Here is a 23,179-nt window from a genome sequence, read left to right as displayed (position 1 = left end):
GACCAAGTAGCTACTAGGAAACATCACAGATTTCCAGTGTTGTAGTTGCCCCAACACTTAATGATTCTCGAAAGCCAAGTCCACCAGAGCCTCCATGCCAGGCCATGCTCCCATCCTGGGGACCCAGACACATTTGTTCTGGTTTGCTGCTCAGGAACAGCCAAAAGTGACCCCTCTCTCTGACAGCCCTGAGCCAGCTGTGCTTTTCAGTTGCTCCCAGCTGGGCTTTCCACTGCCTTAAAGGAGCTGGTAGGAGGAAATAGCTGCTTTGTTCAGTTGCCGCAGCTGTCTCCTGAGTGGTTCTGAAAAGAAACCCCCATTTAAGTTCAGCAAAGTGCACTGTCTTTACCTGATGGTTAATGTAATACACTTTTGAGTTGGTTCTAGTCTAGAGTCTTGATAATTAAGGAATAAACAAAAAGTTCTGCATTTTAAGCCTGAGCTACAGCATATGCAACAATACGCTGACATAGCAGGACAAAATGATAGGCAAGGAGTGCTCAAAATTCATCACAGTTCTCTGGCTGTAAGAGGAACAACTTACGGAATAGATCTGCAGCTCAGAACACATATACGAGCTAGTTCAAAATACCATATCCAGGTACAACATCAGAGGCTGCAAAATCTACACTGGCTTCTGTTTTAAGTATCAAAGCAACCTACCCATGATGTGCATGGTCTCCTTGTTGTCACAATAGCATTTGTACCCCATCTGGCATCAGCTAATTATCTCAGGTATGAACTATTAAATTAAAATTAAAGGGATGGATTAAAAACAAGCAAATGTGTAAACAACAGGACATAGGGAGCTACCTGCTCATAGGCTTTGTGACTGGGCACATGTTGTGTGTATTAACTGGGATAGGCACTAAAGTCAAAGGCTCACTGTATATATGAGCCCCTCATCTGACTGTCAGCCTACAAAGAAACTAGAGAAAAAGCCCACATCCTGTTTAAAAAAGATCAAGGTGTATTCAGTGTATTCAAAGAAATGCCATGGAGACACTGGGGAAAATGCCCACGTAGTTCAGGGCAGTGTCAGACAATCTGGTAGATCTCATCATTCTAATCAAAACCCAATCAAAAAGTTACTAGTGTTAGTTGTGTTTAACATTAGTTACAGTGCTCTTCTTTCCCAGAAACTCTTGATTATGCCTTGCACTGCAAAAATGACAGGAATGCTGTGCTCATTCTCATAATATCTCTTGAGGACTCTTCCCTCCACAAACACACGTAAATGACAAAGGCTGAGAGCTAGTCAAGAGAAATATTCTATCTTTTCTGCCAGATAATATGAGGCAGGATCTATGGAAGCAAGTACAAATGTTACAAGTTTTAGACCAGTTACTTGTTAAGGTCTCATTCAAACAGGGGCTAGAGGAAAAGAAGGGATGCTTCCTTCAAGCATGAGGTCATATTCAACCCCAGATCTGACCACTTCTCATTTGCTGCCCTCTGAATGAAAGAACAGCATTTCTCCTCTTTCAGTAAGAAACCAAATAAGCTTAAGCAGTAAGGCCAGAAATAAATAGAGCAGCTTTACAGCTCAATGCTCAAATCAGGAAGATTATGTCTGGTTTAAAATTTAGCAGAATTTTCCACCTAGCACAGAAGCAAGATACTGCTGAAGTTGCTAAGTCCCTGTATTTCTCTTGCATTATAAAGTATAAGCCAAGCTCTTTCCTGTAAACTGAGAGGTTTCTTTTAGTAAGTTTGAAATACAACTGAAGTAGTAACTTGGCTGATTACTGCTCACTGATTTGAGAGTAGTTCCTAAAGAGCTACTCAGTATCCTCAGTAGGCAACAATCCTATGTAAAATGCAGTAGTATGTTGTTATTCAAAAACATTTTGACTGATGCTACAGCTTACTGAGGCCATTAAAGACTATGGATTAATGTGTTTTCCAAAATGTGAATATCTCCTTTGATTCACAGCCATTCTCAGTGAACATCTAGCATGGGCTGTGGCTGCTGCCCTTCCAATGACTTTTCTCCACTTGCTTTAAAGATAATCTCCTGCTGCCAACACAAACAAGGAACTGGAAGAGAACCTCTGCAGACCTCACTGCCCTAAGGCACACTCAGGGGAATGGACGATCTGTGAAGTGATAGCATTGCAACTGTGCTGTGAAGGAATTTCAGTCTGGATTAGATTGAGCTGAGCATGCACATTCCTTCAGAATTACCAGGTTAGAAGCAAAATGAAGGCAAATGTCTACCTATTATGTCTGTTACCTATTGCTCACTGCACCAGTATACCCACGTATTGTTATTCCATACTGAGAACTTCATCCTTGAAATACAACAGGATGAGAAGTATCTCAAGGATGATGGTTTGCTTTCCTCAGACATTTCAGAACATTTCACCCAAGCAAGGGAAATATTCTGGCAGACTTCCACGTGAAAATAGACAGAAACAAAATGTGACTAAGTGCAATAAATGGCTTTGTGTCCTTCTCTACACACTTCTGTGTCACCAAACAACCAACAAGAGAGATCAACATTTAACTATGTTCCTTCCTTCAGTCCACAGACCTCAAACTGTATTATATCCTCAGCTACAGCTGAAGAGAATGATATGACAGAACTCACCTCAGCTGAAAGTCTTCAAAATGGTATAAAATATGGTCTCAAAAGTTTTGAAATTCTATTTCCCGTTCTTTTTTAAATTACCTCCTCTTTTCTGTTTGTTTGTTTTCCATTACAAGTTTAATTTTTCAGACCATCCCTATTTTACAAAGGAAGACAATGGATGTTACTTATTTGTTTTTACCCTGAGCATTTTATAGATAACTTAAGTATTAAAACTTTCCAGCACTGTTAATTAGCTATGTGTGCTACGGAAAACAAGTCTGAGTCTATAAACCAATTCTGGTTCACCTTCTGTAAATTAGGCTAGTAGAAAGCTGAACCAAAAAATGTTGAAAATGTGGTATTATAAGCAACTTATGATGTGGATGCTTCCTGTACCTTCCTTCTGAGACAGCAAGATACTGTGTTTTTTAGTATCTTGCTTGCAACACGGGCAAGATACTAAAGAACCAACAATATTATCTTCTGTTTCATACACAGTAATTCCACTGTACTCTAAAACCCATAACAAACAAGTCCTACTTACCACAGCCTCAAGGCTTCATTTTAAACATCACCTGAATTATGTGAAAAGCATGGGCTTTTCTGTTCATGAAATAAACAAGGAGTTCCCAGGCTATCTGCAGTGCTACTACCTTGAGAGGCACCTGAGTGATTCTTACTTCAACAGCAATAAATTAATGACTGCGTGAACAGTGTCTTTTGCCCAGATGCTACAAGTAGCTTTGCAATAAAACATGCCACCTAAGACATCTATTCAGCCAAGATTTCACATCAACAAACTATTCAACAGGTATGGCTACACTGCAAATAAAAAGCAGACATAAAAGCAGTCATAAGGTCAGCATTAGGGACTGCCAGTCTTCTCACCATACAATTGCGTCATGAGTCATTTGTCCAGATGTGCAGGAGTCACCTGAGAGGTCACTGGAAACACATTCAGTCTTGTTTTGAAGAAAGGTTTACAGATAAGTTTGCAGAACTTATTTTTCTTGCACCTTACCTTTAAGACAAAGCAGTAATCTGTAGGTGCCTTGTATTTCACTTTGTGTTGAGAACCGTAATAAACTTTCATATTCTCAAACTGAATGAAGCACATCAGATCCCGGGATGTCTATAAATGAAAACCAAGCACAGCATTGTTAAAACAAATTAACTTTAGATATGACACTCATTAAGGGACTGTTTTCAAGTGTATGAAAGCTGATGCTTTTTATTTATATTTTTTAACTGTCATGAAATTGACTGAAGAAGGATTGATTTTAAGAGTGTGCATTATTAAGCAAACATTTGGTAGAGGGTCAACACATAACAGTACAACATGTTGTTGTTGTTCTGCTTTTCTACACTTTACTGCTTTGTGTGGAGATTTTGGCTTCTGGCTAAAAAAAAACAAACAGAAGACCACAGTAAAAAACAACTTGTAAAATACATACAGATCATGCAACCACACCCTTATAATTCTGAGTGCAGAAAGATGGTTTTGGGTTCTAAACTGCTTTGGGAGCTTGACTCTCCTTGATACATGTAACAAATGGAAGCTCTCATTAGGAAATAAAAACACACTTCATCTGTTTTACTTCGAATTTTCTCCAATTTCCTGGCATTGCTATTGTTCTGTTTATCATAGTATGTTGCTTAAGTAACAAGGTTTCAGTTACTGGCACACTTTTCAGTTCAGAATTCTGCTTACAAAGCATACCTTTTGCAATGCTTTGAGAGAACATGCAAAAACAGCTTTGTCATACAGTCACTGTTGGTTAAACTGAGAAATCAGGAAATTGCAAAAAAACAAACCCTCCCTACTCCTAATAATGGGGTTAAACTTCCACGTGTTATGGTTCTTCTATGCTGTTTTCATTTTTATTGTTACTTTCACTGTAATATGCCCTTGATTTGGGTTTATTTAGGCTAGTGCATTTAAAAACTGAGTTTGCAAGTAAGATTTTTCATGAGAAAACACTCCACATGGTATGTAGACATGACTTCTCCCCCCTCTTCCCTGAAGTTCATGTCAGGGATTTTGTCACTGACTGTATAAACTTATGATTTTCCATCACTGCAAGTTCCCAAACATGCTCTGATCCACATGGTATAATAAGGAGTTGTTCCTTTCCTTTAGGAGTCAGGTCACAGCAATTAAGACCAACACAAATTCATTTGTTATTTTCATGCAAGAGACAAAGTCACTTACTGTTAGTATTTCTTCAATGTTAACGTGATCAGACAAAAAAAAAAAAAACATAACTAATATAAACATTTCAAAATTGCCTCTATAGTTTTCTTTCTGCTGCTTTGTGGCCTTATTCATTAGCAGCACATTTTTGAATGGGATAGGTTTACCCGCAGCTGAATGACTGCAGCAAGTTGCATGAACATTCTTCATACCATCTAAATCTGATGCTGGCTATTGATGGAGGGAGGCTATCAGGAAATGCCTCACATGGACTTTTCATGTGACTGTCCTTGCGCTCTACTTCAAGTGACTTCCAAATAGAATTATAAGCCCTGATTGATAGAAAGTTGTGTGTGCACAAGAAAACTGGAGGATGGAAAACTGTTATCTCAGGGTCCGATAAAGTCACAATAAATTGCTGCAAAGGTAGTGAGGTAATCTAGGTCTGTACTTCACTGAGATCTGGTTACAAGCACAGGTCACTGGAGCAGCAGCACTTTCTTTACATGCTATCAATTGTTTTTTTCTTTCCTTTTAATCTAGTCAGGAAATGGAAGAGTGAAGTTCAACAGCAAAAACTGTAACAGTAAAACTCTGACATCAGCATCAGAATTCTCAAATGTGAAGCATAAGCAGAGCTACAGGTGGTAACAGAAATGTTTTTCAGAATAAAAAAAAAAGAAGTCCCAAACAACCCACTAGCCCCAGAAGTTGCCATTCCACCTCATCCTGTGGAAATCAGAAGCCAGCCTCCTTCAAGCACAATATGCTCAGGACTCCTCTGCTTCTCCAGTGTTGGCAATTCAAACTCTTTAAATACTTGGCAGTACTTAATGTCAGCAATTCAATTGTGTCAGGTGGACTCTGCTGCCCTACTTCTTTCAACTCAGTTGTAAAAAGCACAACATTCTCTAGCTAAAAATCATTGTAGGAAAAGAATGTATGCCATTTCTGCATGCTGTTTTTTTGGCGCAAGTAGTTGGTAACCTACAAAGTCAGATTCCATTTCTTTTTATAAGAAATTAGTTCAGAATTTAAAAAATATTCTTCCACGGGGAACTCATGTAACAGTGAAGTACTTTGGCAGCATAACACCAATTGAAGAATGCTGAGCTGTTTTTCTTCCCCCTGCTGATTTCCGGTGGAGTGTTATTTCTTTAATGCTTTTATCTCTCCATGGAAATCAGGAGGGAAACATGACAGGATTCAATGACTACATTCTAATATTTGCACAAGTGGTGCAGTCAAATTGAAAAATAAAACAAAAATAAAAACAACAAAACAATAAAAGAGTTCTGTCTCGGATGCACCAGTGCTCTTATATGCCATCTTGGGAGTTCTTCACTTTCACCTCTGTTAATTGTTTTATTTCTAAAAGGATTATTTGGTTTCCTGACCTTGGTTTTTCCTTTGGGTACATAATAAATTCCAGAAGCTCGCAGAAGAAAATAACGCTTCTTCCAGGACTTTTTTCCATCTTCTTTTAAATAAAGAGCCCCTTCAAGCTCTGGCACAATGACAGATGCCCCACAGAAGTTTTCCTGTGCAACAAGAATTAGGCATTACCCTATTAATAAACAGTAGAAAAATGCTCACTTGAAAAATAAAGACATTTCCTGTGTTAGTGAACATATTAACATGAGGAATGCAGTTACCAGGGGGATAAACACCTTAGGCAGGAAACTTATCCAAGCTCAAGTAATAACTCAGCCATACAAAGTGGGTGCTCACACTGGAAAAGAAGACATGTAAACCCTCTGTTCTCCAAAAGGTGATGTGTAAACATCTACAGAAGGTTTTGACATGGATGCACCTCATGGATGCAATAAGACAGAATTCTTGGGACTGCTGCTTTTATTTCTCTATTGCTCTATCTATAAATTATGTAGAGAAATACACTTGTCAAGAGAATCTTCAGAAATCACTTAGAAAAAAGCCCAAATATCAATCATCACTTTCACTTACAAATGCATGCTAGAATTTACGATACTATTTAAAGAAATACACTTCATTGTTTCCTGGAGGGACCCACTGTTGGGCAATCTTTGATGTCAACACACCTAAGAGAACTTCCCAGGACTTCTACTGGTTGACATTTGGTGTACTAATTTTAAAAAAGAGGATCCTCAGGCACCCAAGAAAGGCATCTTTCCTGAATTTTTACCCAAGCCACAATGTTTACCAGTAAAACTGTGGTACTCTTTCATGTAACTTTCACATAACTCTGAATTTCCCTCTCTCAATGCATACAGTTGAAGAAAAACTTCAGCAAGAAAGGCAAAAGACTAAACAGTCTTGCTGAAAAAGTGCAGAGGTTCCTCTTCTCTTGCAGCACAGCTCATGATTTGAGGCAGTGAGAAGTATATCTCTTTTTAGCACAAAATATAATTGTTTGCTACTGATTGGTCTTACTAATACAAAGCCACAAAGGCTGACTTAAGGGTGTGGCACAGTTTATTTTATTGGTAGTTGTATAACATGCTTTTCTTGGTTGGTATCGTGTCATTACTTGTCATAGAAACGCTAAACAAACATATTTCTCCATCACTTCACTTCTCTGATAGAAGATAAAATAAGCATTTTTAGTGGTAAACAGCAGACGTAGAGACAAAGCCAAATACTAAAACCTGAGACACAAAGCTGCTATTACCAACCATCACAGAACTTCCTGTTGCTACACTTTTGCCCACAAAGAATTGAACACTGTTATTACAGAGCACATACAGTTGGTGGCAGTTTTGTTGGCCTTTCCATTATCAACCTAGCAAGCTGGCTTACCTCCAGTAAAGCTTCTTTGCTTTTGTCATTCATTTCTTTGTTTTCATTCTTCCCTTTGTTTGCCAGGTAGAAATTCTGATTAAGACATAAACAAAATTCACGTTCTTTAAAAATATATCAATACAAAGAATCAGATTTCTAAAACCCATTCAGTAGTTATTCAGTCTTCTGATACTGAATATGCAGGCCAATAAGAAGTGTCCACATGCACCTGTTGTTAACCACAGTTGCCTGCTGAAGAGTTTTAATTCTTCATTTTGAAGGTAATTTGAAAGCACAGACACCAGCTGCCTGCATAAAGTAAGCAGATAGGTCAAGGAGTTATGCCATGCATCAAGTAGCACTTGGATCTGTGGTCAGAATTATAATGCTCAGAGCTCTTGTGTTTCATTACCTGCTAAACAAAAGTGCAATGTATTTACACAGGCAGAAATCAAAAAAGAATAAGCAAAGCCTTATCAAAAGACAAATATATATATTAAGGAATACGCTGTTTCTACACTATGTGAAACAAACAAGCAGCACAACTACCCTGCCATCATGCTGTATTAATAGCAACAAAGTTTATCTGAAATGAAACCCTGCCTTCGCATGTAACTACACCATTTTCAAGCAGTGTGGTGAACAGAGGACTGCCAGAATGCAAACCCCACAGCAGATGGCTTTTGGAGGAACACCATGAGAGGAAGAGGTGTGGATGACCTCAAGGGCAGTTCTCGAAAGAAACTTCTGTATTAAAAATTCACATTAAGTGAGATAGGAGACGTGAGAAAATGATTCACCCTGCAATTTATCTTATGCAGATGCCAAGTCCGTAGTACGAACAAAGGAGACTTTTAACATTCAATGCCACTGACAGGCTAGGAAATACATAAATATTTTTCTGTAGGATATGCAACAGAACTTGGTTGGCTCCAGACTACCTAGATATACTTTGAGTTCAGGGATGAAGGTATGCAAGAGTATTTCAGACTACACCAGAAAACATTATTCATGGCAGAAAAAAAGTACAAAACAACTCAAAACAAAATCTGCTTGGAAGTGTGTTCTCAGTGTAATTCATACAGCGATACCTGCCAGTGAAGCCCAAAACCACAAGTCTGAGTGAATAACAATCCCCCACTCAACCCACTAGGAGAAAGATACTGACGTGAGGTGCTGTAGCCAAGACCCCCATGTATTTACAACAGCACTTCCTACAGGGCCTTATCACAGCATACTGACTTGATGTGGGCACACACTTCTGCACTGATGAACAGAAACTCAGTGTTAAGCTGGGTTGGGCCTCTGGCTTTGGTATAGATGCAGAAAGCAGCGAGACTTGTAAGCTGAAAGGTTTCTTTTCTTACTGATCAGTGTAAAGAAACTGTAGAAACCCCTAACATACACATGGACAATTTATCGAGGTAAGTACACTTTGTCTCAACAAAGCCTGAGTCAACAACTCACTATGAGTGGGGAGAGCATTCATCTGGTTCAGTCAAGTCCCCAGCACACTGGTAATAGGAAAACAAAGCTCCTCTGATTACAACTGATTCATATTCAAGCATCTGGCAATTATTTAGCAGAAACACAGACCACCCAGCACTGACAATCAGTGGTAAAGACAAAAAAGTTTGTAATATTATCCATGCAGGATCTCTAACAAAGCTGCTTTTTCATAAACCAACGTTACACAGATGTACACTGTCATCTTTCACCTGTCAATACAAATTTCATTTATTACTGATTACCTCCTTTATGTCTTGGCCCTGAAATCTGAGAGAATTTGGGAGGGCATGGTGCTTATTATTTGTCAGTGGTTGAAGACCCGAGATGCAGATTGTACACTGTACTTATTTTACCACTGTGTGGTCTCCTATTTTTGATCAGAAGCTTTCATCCCATGGGAGGCAACCACATGTGTCCACAAGAGGTCATTCCAAGTCCAGTAGTCAAAAATCATGATAAAAAGCAAACTTTTGCCTGGCTGAGGACACCACTGAGAAAAGCATGTTTGGCTTGGGATGTCATGTCTTAATGGGACAAGAAGTGGCAACAGGGTAGCTCTCAGCATATGACTACAAATTTGAGAATTAACTTTTACTTCAAAAGACAGTGTCTTTCAATAGAGAAAGCTTAAGCTAAGCTTAGTTAACAGGATGGATTCGTCCTCTTACATTGATAACATAAGACATATCCACGTAAGTGGATATAATAAAGACACACTCTGCCAATAGATTTGCTTCGTTAATTTTGGACTATGAAAATAGAACAGAATGGAATAGAATCGTTCAGATGGAAAGGACCTACAAAGATCATCAAGTCCAAATGCCTGAAGATTTCAGGACTAACCCAAACATAAAGCATGTTACTAAGAATGTTATCCAAATGCATCTTGAAAAAAAAAAGGGGCATAAACTATCTTGATAAGAAGCTTGTTCCAGTGTCTAACCATCCTCAAAGAAAAGAATTTTCTCCTACTACTTGAATTAGAGATGAGTAGTCAAGTGTTCTTGAAGAATTCTTCCCCATGCCCACACATACCGTATGAGATGAATTTAACGCAAAGCCAGTTCTCTCCCACCCCTTTACCTGAGTCACCTTGGCACATACTCTCAGACAGGTCTGATAAACTCAGGGGACATTATGCTCTGTGCTCACACAGGATGCTGGAAAAACTAGCTCATGATCATGTGCACTTGGTCCAAGTGGTCACAAGTGTCACCTGGTGGATACCAGCCCAATTTCACTGGCTTCAAAAGAAATATTCAAGAGTGAAGCTCATTACAGCTGTCTATTTATGGAAGACATTACAACTTCTTACTGTGTCTCCTTGTGCTGTTTAATATTGCTTCGAGGAAGTAAAAACCTCATTCAGTTCAATGTATTTTCCATTGGAGGGCATATCCCTTGCTTTTGGCTTATAAATGTGGGAGCAGAAGCATGAAGCGCTTACTGCACCCAGATCTCTATACATTTTCCTGAATAATGTCTCAAAATCACAGAAATTACAGAAAGAACACACACGTGGTGTCACCTGGATCATTTGAATGTTTTCCTGGAAGTTTTATCAGCAACAGAGACACACAGGAAATCCAAGTCCATTTAAGTAAAAAATCAAATGCAGTGTTCTAAGTGACTCAAGAGTTTAGACTGTTTCAGTGAAGCAAAAGCACTTCCTATGGTAGTCTCTATTAGTTAATAATAATTCCTTGAACTTTTTGAAAAAATAAATAGTCTTGAAATCTGATGATCTTCCCCTTCAGGAGTCCAGTACAGCATCACAAAGAGCATCACTCAACTGCATGACAAAGCACTGCCTTTCGTATAGCACAAAGGTTTTCTTTATCTGTATGTGTACCAGTATATATTTTTGTTTCACTCTTTAGTCATGGACTCATGATGTTCCACCTCTATAGATGAATCACCGATGCCAATAATGGAACAGTCTTTTGCTGTGAATTCCCTGCAGGGTGAATTATAACACAACAAGGAAGCAGCAGAAGTGTCTGTCACAGTGAAGAAGGGAGAGACCTGAGGATTTTGCAAATGTTTCTTCCAAAATGTGTTCCAAAGACTTCAAAAATTGTTTTCTGGAACAAAGCTGTAGTTAAATGTTAGAGAAGAATGCATGGCAAGATGGCAATCTCCAAGAACAGCCAATGCCATTAGCTAGCATGTTGCTAGCACAGACATAGCAGATAAACCCCGCATTCCAAAACCTCAGCTCCTCCTTCAAAAATGAAACATGTAGTTTATTGGTTTTTAATCTACACCAGATAGGCTACTTTGCAGAAAGAAGCAATATTAGCACAGGTAATAGACATTCTCTGGAGGCCCATATTTTTTAGGAGAAGAGATGGAAGTTTTTATAGCTAGATTTTTAAAAATGATTTCATGTGATTAAAATTTAGCATCACTAATTTGTCTATGAATAAACTGCATGCACCTGAGAACCTTTGGAATTTGTTTCTTTTGCTGTTTTTTGTTGTTGTTCATTTGTTTCCCCTCCAGAATAAACATCTGCAAGTTACAGATTTCTACAGATAACCTCTGACAGAATAAGCACTAAATAAGAATAATACAAGGAATCCTGCTGCTGCTGCATTATCACTTCTCATATAAATGAAAAGCATTCTACAATTTCTGTATTCACAGAATGAAGCAACACTGAGATAGCCTGAGTGAGGGGGATGAGGTTGAATGTACTGAGAATACTGTATCAGAGCACTGGATTTCAGTTACTCAGTGGTTATACCATAATTTCCATAAATGGTTTGTTACATAATCCCATACACTGCCCTCCCCAACCTTCCCCACACACCAGCTCAGCACCTACTTCCATTTGGTTTACTTTTTCAGGGACTCAGACCGGATTATGTATCATATATAATAAAATAAGTGTTCAAAGAGACATTTGGACAATATCCTCAAAATATGCTTTAACTTCTGGTTTGCTCTGCAGACATCACGCACACGGAGATGATCACCAAATGGCCCTTTCAACCAAACTTCTCTACACATCTGTATTTTACCATGTTTCATGAGCTCCGTCTGTGTAATACTGCCTATCTTCTGTCAAAAAGACTAACTGTCGATATGACTGTACTATTTTGCACGTCCCACAGTGTTTGAATTTACTGAGCCTGACAGATGGTTAGACTTTATTACTGGCATAGTGTTTTAATAGTATGATAGCCACAGCTGATACAGTCTCCTTAGGCTGTTCATTTTTGAGCTTATCATAGAGATGCAGAAGCTCAAAGACTACACACGTCCAGATCAAGCTCAGTGTGTCCTGAGGAGGGCAGACTTCAGACTGATATTCTGCTTTTGGTTTAGGTCATGTTTATTTTGAAAGGTCATGGCAACCAAAATACCTAGAAACTCCATCAAAGATTTACTTCCCAGGAGGCCCTGCCCTAAGCCACAGCAAACATCACTACAACAATGTACAACTGAACCTCTGCTGTTAAGTATGTTTATGTGCAGTAGTAAGTATGATATCTTGATTCATCACATGTGTTTTATTTTCAAACTTTGCTTTGCTATTTCATATTAAAAATCAACATTGATCTGTAAACACTCTAGGATAAGTTTTCTTTCCCTGGCTGGGGATAGTTCTTATGCACTTCCCCTCTGCAGATTTTATATGAAATACTGTCTCGCTCTAAAAAATCTTCCTAATGGGTTCCTTGGTGGGATTTGCTGCCAAATTATGTATTTATTTTTTCAGCAATGCTGAATTTCTCATTTTTTCTTGCTGCCCTCAGGATCAAGCCAGATGCTCAATGAGCTAACAGGGTCAGGGCAGAATCCATCACTTATATGTATGTACTAAGCTATTTGTAAACATGGTTTCAACCACATTATATAGTGAAGAAATGATTTGTGAAATATGTGAAATACAGATCCTCGTTTTACAGAGTTAGTGCACACAGAAGGGATACTGTTTACCCAGTTCCTTTTCCCAGTCTAAATGAAATATAGATAATTCCCCTTAGTACTCAGTATAATCCTTATGAATTTTCACACATAACTGACTGCATAAACTGGACCTTCAAGGCAGTACTGGTAGAAACACTGGAGGAAACTACAACAATTACAAAGGCTGGGTTTCTGCAGATCTCAACAGCCTGTTCCAGTGGTGAAGTGCACACATCTTTTTTTCTTTTCCTTTTTTACCCCTGAAGACAGGATTTTAAAGCTGTATCAGGAAAAAAACAGAAATCCCTGCATTCAATATTGTAATTTTTCTTGAAAACACACATTAGTTATCTCTAATTTAGAACTCAGCTGAAATAACTGATTTAGAACAGAGCTGAAAGCAAATTAGTAATGCAATAGGCAGCACAAAGACAACGTGACGTCATTATCCACATACCGTGTCATCTTACCTGCGGATTTTTAAACAAAGCATACTTTTCACTTTTTTCCAAAAATAGAATCTTATTCTCACTGTCCCGAGTCCAGTCTGATAACACTTCAACAACATTCTCATGGTCTTCAAAAAACCGTTCTGGAGACACAAAAAAGGTAATGTAAGTCATACAGACTCTCCCTTCTCCTGAGGAATTCTCCTGTAGAAATTCCTATGTCAGAATGTAATCATTATCTGATGTTCATTTAGAATTGGCACTTTTTCCCACTGAACAGAAGTGAGCAAATCCATATGAAAATAACACCATGTGGAAGTGCAAATCAGCTACAGAAGTCTTATGCAGCTCTTGCATGACTTGGAGTCCTCCTGCATTCAGTGCTGTTGCCCAAAGACTGCAAAGGAGGGAAAGAGTGATCAAGTAGGAGTGGATGGTTACATTCATGACTCTCAGTGCCCTTTGTGTTTGTTAGCTTTTATTTCTTATTTTTTTGTTTTTGTTTTTGTTTAGTATGACTGCAGAATGTTTTCCCACCAGAGCTACTGAATTGGGAAAAAAAAACCTAACAATTCATTTCCACATCATTTTACCCACTGAAATAAAAAAGAGAGAGAGCTTTCTTTCACCAGAAAAAAAACCTGGATGTGCTGAAACTAAAATCTTTTGTTTCAGGCAACTGTATTAAAAACAAAGGAAATAGGGAGGCAGACTACAGACTGATGTGAAGATTTACTGTTTCACTCAGCATCTCAGCAGTTAATCTCATTGGATACGTAGTGACATAATGTCAGATCTCTCCCTTTTTGAACTGATCCGAACTCAGAGCCTCCACCCAGAAAAGCCACCAGGCAAGCTGAGGCTAGGAAATGTTTGATCTCTCCTTCTGGGGTTTCACATAGAAAGCAACCAAACAGACACAAGAAGCCCTTTGGAAGGGAAAGGAATTCAGCATTATTTGACAGGTAATTTTGAAAGGACTCAAACTGCATTTTTCAACAAATTCAGTATCCAGGCAGGGAATTCAACCAGCTCTCAGTTTTCAAGTTGGAGTTCCCTGGGAACAACTGTATCCCCACTTCAGCAGTCCTTGATGATTACATATTTCAATGGCCTAGACTGGCTGGCACAGTGTATGAGGAGATGACAGCATATATTTTATAGACTTTCTGTAGCATTTCTTGCTACTTTGGAAAAGAGGTCAGTCTGCTCCAGCGTGACTAAATTTTGTGAATTAAAAAAATCTCAAATTGGGATTGGTTTCAGGGCCAGTTCACAAGTAAACAGTAGCTGTTAACACACAAGCAACCACAATACTTTTTATTTAATAATTGATATTTCTGCAAAGTAGAAAATGCTTATATATTTAATAAATTTATGAAACACACAACATACATATACATTACATAATACATTACATTAAATATGTATCAAAATAGTGGCATTAGTTAATGTAGATTTTATACCCAAGTAAACTTTTGAAGGGTAAACGTGCAAAATGATTCTAAGTCATAACAGAAAACTTACTTGCTGTGATTGCACTGGGAGTGCCAAAGAGAGGTGAATAGAAGGAGAAAGGTGGTAGGATTTAACACTTTTATCATTTTTTGTTTATTTAGCACTAACTTTGTTATACAGTGGAAGCAGAAAAAAGAATGTGTACCATTGCACCCATATGGAAATTCTCTAATTGCAAACAGTAAGGCTTTATTCCCAGTCCATTTGGACCTGGTGAGAGGCCTCTGCCTCAGCAGTTCACAGACTTTTCCCCTTCTTTATGAACAAACTATTGATTTATTTCCTTTCCTACTATTCTTCTGTCCTGGATTTTCAAATAGTTCTTAATCATTATGAGAATGACTCTTTATTGTATAAATACCGTGCAAAGCACACCGATTTCGCTGGGAGTAAAGCAACAACAGTATTTTTTACTTTTAAAGAAAAGGTCTGTTCACTTCAGCGTTTGTAACTTTGCTCTCCCTTGTATTTCTGGTTATAAGTGTGATAGAAGGAATTTAAAAATGTCTACCAAGATCATGAAGACACCCAAGTGCATCCTCTGTAATATTCATAGCATAAGTATAACAATATATGTCATCATCCTAATGCTCAGATGCATTTCTCCAAGTTACAACATACCAGAGGAAGCAACTGTCCAGGATAAGAAAGCACTTTAAAACTATTCAAAGTGACATTTGTGACACCTCTAGGGTCTAATGCCATTTCCAGTCATTTCTTAATTAAGATAGGCTGGTACAAAAGAATGCAGTGATACTGCTTCACGCATCATCTTAATGGAGCAGAAAGAACAGACTGGCAGTTACTGCCTCTTTTGTTCTCACAAGCAGAGGAGAACCTCCTTGCTCATTAGCAGTCAGGCTTTTTCCAGCTATTTTTATATTTCTTTGCTTTAGTTCAGCAGGTTGATTTTTGCTGGGGCTCTGTTAAAGTGCAATATCGATATTTACCTTTCTTTGTGTATTTTTGCATCTCTGTTGGGAGTCTGTAAACAAAGAATGCTAATGCCTGTTTGACAATTTCCAGTTTCTCTATCAAATGCTACCCTTAAAGAAAGTTGTGGCAATTTTCCATTTTCTTTTGATGTAAATACCCTCACTGCCTAGACAATGAAAAATTCTGAATTAACTTACAATGAGAGAATACTCCATTCTTAATCAAACACTGAAGTATTTTTGAAACAAAACTCCTCATATTGTAACCGAAATGTATATGCTTTGCACAGCTGTTTCTTAGGAACTGAGAAGGCTGGGCGGTTACTCCCTAATCAATAAGGTATCATAAGCAGAGTAACACCCCCATCAAAGAGCAATATCCTGTTCACAACAATGCTTAAAAAAATGACCATCAGAAGTGAAAAACATCAGAGATGACTGAAAAGCTTCTCAGCCTTGTTTAACAAGGGTGTTTGTTTGGTATGTAACAGTCTGTTGAGAGCAGTTCAGCAATGCAATGTCTCTTCAAAGAGTAGAATTGAGTACTTGTGTGTTTGGGTCACTACCTTGACAAACACAGTAAAATTCATGTGACCCTTTCAGATTGTATAAAACTGAAAAGTGGAAATAGTGCTGAGTAAGGAGCCTTCTGCAGCCTGCACCACTGACAAATGGAAGGCTTGATTTTAGAGAAAAGATGTCCCAAGAATGTTTCTGCATCCTACAACTTCTAGAATGGGATTTTCCATACTAGCAGACACATGGGCAGAAGAAATGCTACTACATTTCAAAATTAGCATAAGATGCAGTGTATCTACTTAATACACGCTCAGAAATACCCCTACTGCTACACAACTTACCAATTTGCAGCTCTGGATAGACTTCATATAGACACCAGTCCACATTGCAGTCACAATGGGTTTTCTCAAAGAGATTGTCTAAAACATCCCGTGTCACCTGGCGTTCATCCACCATTAATGACTTTGTGCTGTTATCATACATATGCACCTTGACAACGAGCTGAGGACAGAGTCACAGAAGGCTCAGTTAATTTCAGAAACAAGTAATGGGCTAACTTGAATTTGCTAACACAGATAAGAAAGATTAAGGCTGAAGGACATTACTGATTCAAAGGCACACTGTCTCACAGTGAGATGAGGGGATAAAACAGACTGGAAGCTCTGACATTATACTGCCGCCAAAATAGAGATCTTTTCTCAAAAAAAGGAAATTGAACTTTACCCTGTGCATTACTACGTGAAAGTCAAAATTGCTATGGAGAAAAAGCAGAAGTTAATCTCTTTTCTACATCTACTGTATCTCTAATTAAGGAAAATGCTTGATCGGGAACCCACATACAAGAAGGACAGAGTGTCTTTAATGAAAGTTACTAGTATGGAAGATGTGGAAAGCCAAAAGACTAACCTGGAATCAACAATAAGCAAATAGTTTATTTGTCTACATTGACTGAAAGACAATCATTGTTCCTTCATATTGTGAAGCATTTGTTAAGCAAGAAACTGTGGGTGCTTTTTCAGAGAGGAACAACAAGAAAATGCTGAAGTACGTAAAACCTGATAAAGCACTGCAAATATATTGCAAACAAAGTACTTTAAATATTCTACTAGTATTGAAAGTAGAATAACAATTGTCTGTAGGATCTGTACAGAGAACCTGGAATTAAAGCTGTGTGTTGGAAGGGCTTTTCCATGTCATCTTGCTTGAACAGATCCTTTTAAAAAAGGGGGTATGAGAGTCTCTGGTACAACAGAATCTCTTTTAAAGCTGATTCAAAAGCAGAGAGGTAGGATTCCCAAGCAAAAAATTTTATACTATATCTGAAAAGTGAAAGTAAATATAACAAAAAAGTGAACTTGCTTTAATTCTAGTATTTCTAAGTATCTTCTCTAAACTAAGCAACTGAGCCACAGCACAGGCAATCCAGAAAAAGAAATGCTGTGCATGCATGATCTAAAATATGTCTGTGATAAAAAAAGGCTATTTTATCTGGTTATAGTTGACTGCAGGCAGAAACATGCAGACAGCTTCCAGTTTTTCATAAAACTGATTAGTCTAGACTTCCTGACAATTACTTAAGCAACCGAGAGTTCCAAAATGACACAGAGATTTCAGCATAGTGACACAGCACAAGATTAGGTCTAACTTCCACCCAACGTTTCCAAATATTTAGTCGGGGGGGTGGGGGAGGGGAAGTTAAAAAAAAAAAAAGTTTCAAATGTTTCCTCCCAAAGGAAATTGCCAGTACTGCGAGAAAAAGGAGGTGACCAATATTCATTTACAAAGACACTCCTGATTAAATTCTCCCAGTACAATTTCTCAGGAGGAGCACAATGTGCACGGGCATATGGTACTCTGTGGGAACCATAGTAAACCTGGACATCTTCAAATTTACTAGAAGCTTCAGTTCTTTTTGGAAAGCCTTCTGGCTCTGATCTCCTATGATTCACACCTCCTACCTGAGCAAGACTGAAAGGCCATTCCTGTTTTTCCTTTACATCCATTTTTTCAAAGCTATCAAACACCTGCAGCTTCTGTCGAGTTCAGCTGGAACATTAGCTTAGGACAAGTAGGCATATTTACATGATACTCAGTGGCACCACACAGACATAGGCTGGAAGCTTTTTAACTGATTAGTCTGAAGCAAATTTTTGTACATTACTGCTCTGCCATGAAATGATTTAGCAAGAAGATCCTCACTAATTTACCTGGGATTAGCTAAAGCCATGTCCAATCTAGAAGAGAAGCTTAATATTTTTGGAATCAGCACAGCCTGAGTAAGCAATGCTTTTATGTAACTTCCACTTTCACTAAAGCAATCTTTTAGGACTCTGGGCTTTGCCCCAACAGTCATGTGGGGTGTGGAGTGTTCCACAGGATATTTGTTGATGTCTCAAGTTAAAGACTAAATATAAAAAAGCCCAATGTCTTTTAGTAAGATCTTCATTTCTGAGAATAATGATAACAGATAGTCAGTTGGTAGCTCTTACTTCACTATCTTAAGGCTCACCTTTTTAATTTTAGCTTCCTTCAGCTTCTCCAATGCAAGTTTAATTTTGTCAGCTTTAGCCCGTGCCTCTTGTTCTTCCTGAAAAGACACAAAATAATTCCTATATTTGTTAAGTAAGGACAGCAATTCACATACACTTCAGAAGAGTTGTTTCCTCTTATTTATATCCAGAACATAAAGATTACCATGAGAAACTTCATAGTTAAGGGGAATCCCCAATGTTCTTGAATTAAAATCCTCCCACCCAATTTTCTTGAATTATAATCCCCCCAAAGCTGTGATTTACAAGTCCAGTTCTTCATTTTGTTTTCTGGTCATAGAGACCTTACATGAGCTACTCTTCAAATAATACAGGACTGCTTGAAAATTGGACTGTTCTATGTGTCTGACTGACATTCCTCTTAATGCACTAAGGATCCTTTATTTTATCACTGTTACCCCTAATATCCCCCCAAAATATCAGAAACATAAGATAAGATGTGCAACCTGAAAAAGAGCTTCAAGACTCTTTACTGTCGTCAATTCCTCCACTGTGAATGCCAGGCAATCAATTCACAAATGTCTTTTCTTCTACAGCTCTGAGACGCTGAAATTTCAAGAATCCCAAACTAGCTTCTGTGGTTGAACTGAAACTGTTGGATAGAAATGGCTTCCACAGTTCTTTCACTGTTCAAAAGGGGAAATGTAAACAGCCTCTTGCACTGTGGTCTTCCGCTTACCATCTCAAAAAACACTACTCTGCAGGCAGCAGGAAAAGCATCTGAACTAAAGCAGTCCAAGCACCATGCAGGTAGACTTTCTGCTTAGAAATTTAGGGAGGTATAATTCAGGCTTCACCTGTATGTGACCTTTATCGAACAGAGTTCACACATTGTACAAATCTGTGCAACAAATAGACTTCTCACCTGAGAAGGTGAGGAAGTTTCATAACCTTCATCTTTCTCAATATAGAGAAAGGAATTTATATAAAGTAAACAAGCTGCCAGATAAAAATTATAGCGCTTCTAAAGAAATGCTTTGACAGGATAGAAGTTTTGTTCTCCCTCTATAATGTTGTCAGTGTTTTCTGGATCCTCAAATAGAAACACATGAAAGTCATCCAGATAATATCAGTGAAATTGTAGAAGCTTTATTTAGCTTACAGTTTTAAAACTAAATGTCAGAGTTGATGGAAACTCATGAGACAGTTCTCCACTTCTTTGAAAGAAATGCTATATCTTTTAATTGTGTCACAGCAAAAGGTTACAGAACTGAGCCTTAGTATCACAGATGTAATGGGAATAATTAACACTGTGCTCATTTGACTATGCAAAACCATAATAAAATGTGAGCCTTGAATTGTTCAGGAATCACCTATCAAGAATCCTGGCTAGACATGTGGATTTTGATGAAACAAAATTTTCTGTTTACAGTGGCATATCATTCTGTTAAGCAGAAATCTAATGTCAAAGCAAATACTCATTAACAAAGACAGCACATACTAACTTGAAATCAGGTCTTTTCATGCTTATTTTAAATGTTTATAACCTCCATCATTCACATTACAGTTTGTGTAATAGCCCTATAGGTAATTTTCTGCATGGACAGTGAGACAGACAGCAGGAACAACATCAGTATTTCAACACAGTCTGGACCAGAAAATGAGGTAAGGACTGCAATGGAAAGCAGATGCAGTGCATTAATGAGGATAACCACTATTGCAGATAGATTCCTCAGAAGTGCCCCTGTTTCCTGTTTTCATCCCCCTCTACTCTCTTCCTGTATCTGGAAAGAGACCAGGAAATGCTACTAGGGATTCGACTCAGCACACAGTCTCAGAGTAACATTTTAACTGAGGAAGACAGAGGTGAGTTTCAGCTGCATTTGTGCATTTAGAACTCCAGTTGTGTTTAGCAGGTGCAACCTCTTTTCAGTCAAGAAACCTTGCTTGACCCTCACACTATGCAGGATAAGAGTATTCAGAGAACAAGCTTCAGCAGAGCAACCTGAGATCTGGCTGTAAAAACTAAGCTTAATACAAGACAGAAGGAACGGAACTGCAAAGCACAGTTATTTCAGTGAGCTTTAGATCACGTTATCTGGTACTTCCTTAAAGGTCTAAACCAAGATGGGGACGTATTTGTAATACAATGGACAGAGCTTGTCTTGACAGCACCTCTTCTGTATCAATAATATTAGTTAAATGATAGATTTCAGCTTCTGAACCAAGTCTAGTTGTTGTTCTTTTAAATATTGATTCTCTTTTAAGATAAGAAGTTAACTATTATCTTTGAGACATAGAGAAATGGTGAAGATCTTCCCACATTTACAATTTTCATTCTTCACACCAAGTACTAAAAAGTCTTATACATAAAATGAAACTTTATCCAGTGAAATACCTCAGCAATGTCCTCTTCCTAACAAATTTTCTGTTTCTTTTGCTTTTTTTTTTTTTTTTTTTTTTTTTTCCTGTGTTAGGCTAAAAGCAGAGGCACCGGTGATAATGAGGTAATTCATACTCAGTTTGTGTAGACATTTAAGCTGCAATGAATTGCCCACAGTTTTAGGTAAAACTGACTGGCATAGTTCTACACCAGCTGACAGAGTACCTTTCACTTTCCCTAAAACCTTTCCATTCCCTAAGTGTAAACAGCTCCTCTCCACCCTGGTTTATCTGCACATGAATACTCAAAGAGACACTTTAAAATTCTTCAGGATTTCAAACTCATATTTTTGGGACTGCATCACTCTTCTAACACACAGTCTCCCCACAGGACTAAAAGGGTAAATTCTTATCTCCTTATCCACAATTTCATGCCAAAGAACTGAACTTCAAATACTTCTACTACACATGCCATGTTTGACTTCAGTTGTTAGAACAGATTTGCATGAAAAACAAACATGGAGGAAGTTGTGATAACTGAAATTTTAGCATATTGGTAAGTCAATTTTCTAAAAGTAGCACCCACTGATAATTTCAGCAGCTGCTAAGGGAAACATCCAGAGAACCTTCTCATCAGTAGCAGTAGTGTTTACTGCAGTAAACAAAGTGATAGCTTCACAAAATGATGGGATATTTGGCCATCCGTTGCACAGATGTCTAAGTGAAGCTCTCCATTGCTAACTCAACAACACTTATTTAGGAAAAAAAATATATCAGTAAAAATCTTTCATTATAGTAAACCATTTTCAGTGATCAAGTTCTGTCTTGGACTATCAGAATGGCAATTAGAAATGCAAAAGGAATGGGCAACATGTCCAGGAATTGGCAGAAACTGCTACACTCACAATAAAAGAAAAATCTTACTCTACAATTCGAAGCTGTTTTGTTAGTGTAGAGTCTGCTTAAGATACTTATACATGGACTTCTACTGGATACCCACATTTGTTCCAATGCAAATCCAATCCTAAATTTACAAGTTACTGAACTCTTGGAACAAGATTCCTCTCCGACTTACCTGGCTGAGTGGCTCAGGAGGAGGTGGTGGTGGTGGTGGCGGAAGGTCTAAATCAGGGGCTGGAGGTGGAGGAGGCAAGTCATTCTTAAACTGTTCTGTAATTGTAGTACAGGGACTTAATTTACTATAAAAGTCATTATCCATGTCTGTTGAAGGCTGAGTGACCACACTTTTCTGGTTGCCAGAAGTTTTCTGGGCTTGTAAAGTTCTCTGTTCAACCTCATTTATGTCTGCTACAAGGTCAGCCATTAAGGCATCAAGGTCCTTGTCCTCTAGGGCATTTAGAGATTCTGTAAAGAAAACAAAAAATACATCAAGAGTGAACGCAATGAAAAAATCTGTTACCAGTTCAGTGAAGATTAAATTACAGGAGACATGGTTACTGTAAGATACAAGGGTTATGGGAAAGGCTTTTAAATGGGTTCAAGAAAACAAACATGCTTTAGGAATGGCCATTAATCTAGTCATACTGAAGTTTTGAATAGAAGGAACTCTGTGAATACAAATTGAACAGGACAGGAAGTTTCATTTTCATTGCTATGGTCTCAGATCTGTATGTTTTATGAAATCTAGCCCTGATTCAACAAGGTTGATGGGCACATGCTTAGTGATATGGATGCAAGAAATTCAAATTGTTTGAACTAGACATGTTGTAAGAGATACTTTGGAATAACATCCTGTAGGATAATTTAGTTTTCTAGAAGAGAAGGGTTCTATGAGAATCACTGCATTCAGTGGTTTAAATCACTTTGAAGAGTCTAGTTCAAGAAAAGAATGAAAAATTGTAAACATTTTAAGTGGAATTTTGGAAAGAGATGGAAAGCCCTGAACTACACATTAAAAATGATAATACAGT

At 38.1% G+C, this 23,179-nt stretch overlaps 1 protein-coding gene across 2 annotated transcripts in view; it reads right to left on the bottom strand.

Annotated features, from left to right (window-relative positions):
• The window catches only part of APBB1IP (amyloid beta precursor protein binding family B member 1 interacting protein), a 48,510-nt gene that overhangs the window by 12,165 nt on the left and 13,166 nt on the right, over positions 1-23,179 (bottom strand). Inside the window, exons 4-10 of one of the 2 annotated variants that reach the window (XM_015853237.3) lie at positions 22,324-22,613; positions 18,887-18,964; positions 16,719-16,878; positions 13,427-13,548; positions 7,548-7,622; positions 6,167-6,310; positions 3,597-3,707 (exon numbers count right to left, since the gene is read on the bottom strand). In XM_015853237.3, coding sequence (XP_015708723.2) covers positions 3,597-3,707; positions 6,167-6,310; positions 7,548-7,622; positions 13,427-13,548; positions 16,719-16,878; positions 18,887-18,964; positions 22,324-22,613 — 980 coding nt within the window. Of the gene's footprint in view, positions 1-3,596; positions 3,708-6,166; positions 6,311-7,547; positions 7,623-13,426; positions 13,549-16,718; positions 16,879-18,886; positions 18,965-19,372; positions 19,511-22,323; positions 22,614-23,179 lie in introns of those variants that run through there. The other variant, XM_085538765.1, reaches the window with a different exon arrangement.

This window comes from Coturnix japonica, chromosome 2 (genome assembly GCF_054131305.1).
Source record: "Coturnix japonica strain WE chromosome 2, WE-NBRP24, whole genome shotgun sequence".
NCBI classification, from domain to species: domain Eukaryota; kingdom Metazoa; phylum Chordata; class Aves; order Galliformes; family Phasianidae; genus Coturnix; species Coturnix japonica.
The sequence above is the reverse complement of the archived record's forward strand: the minus strand, read 5'-3'. Positions and strand labels throughout refer to the sequence as shown.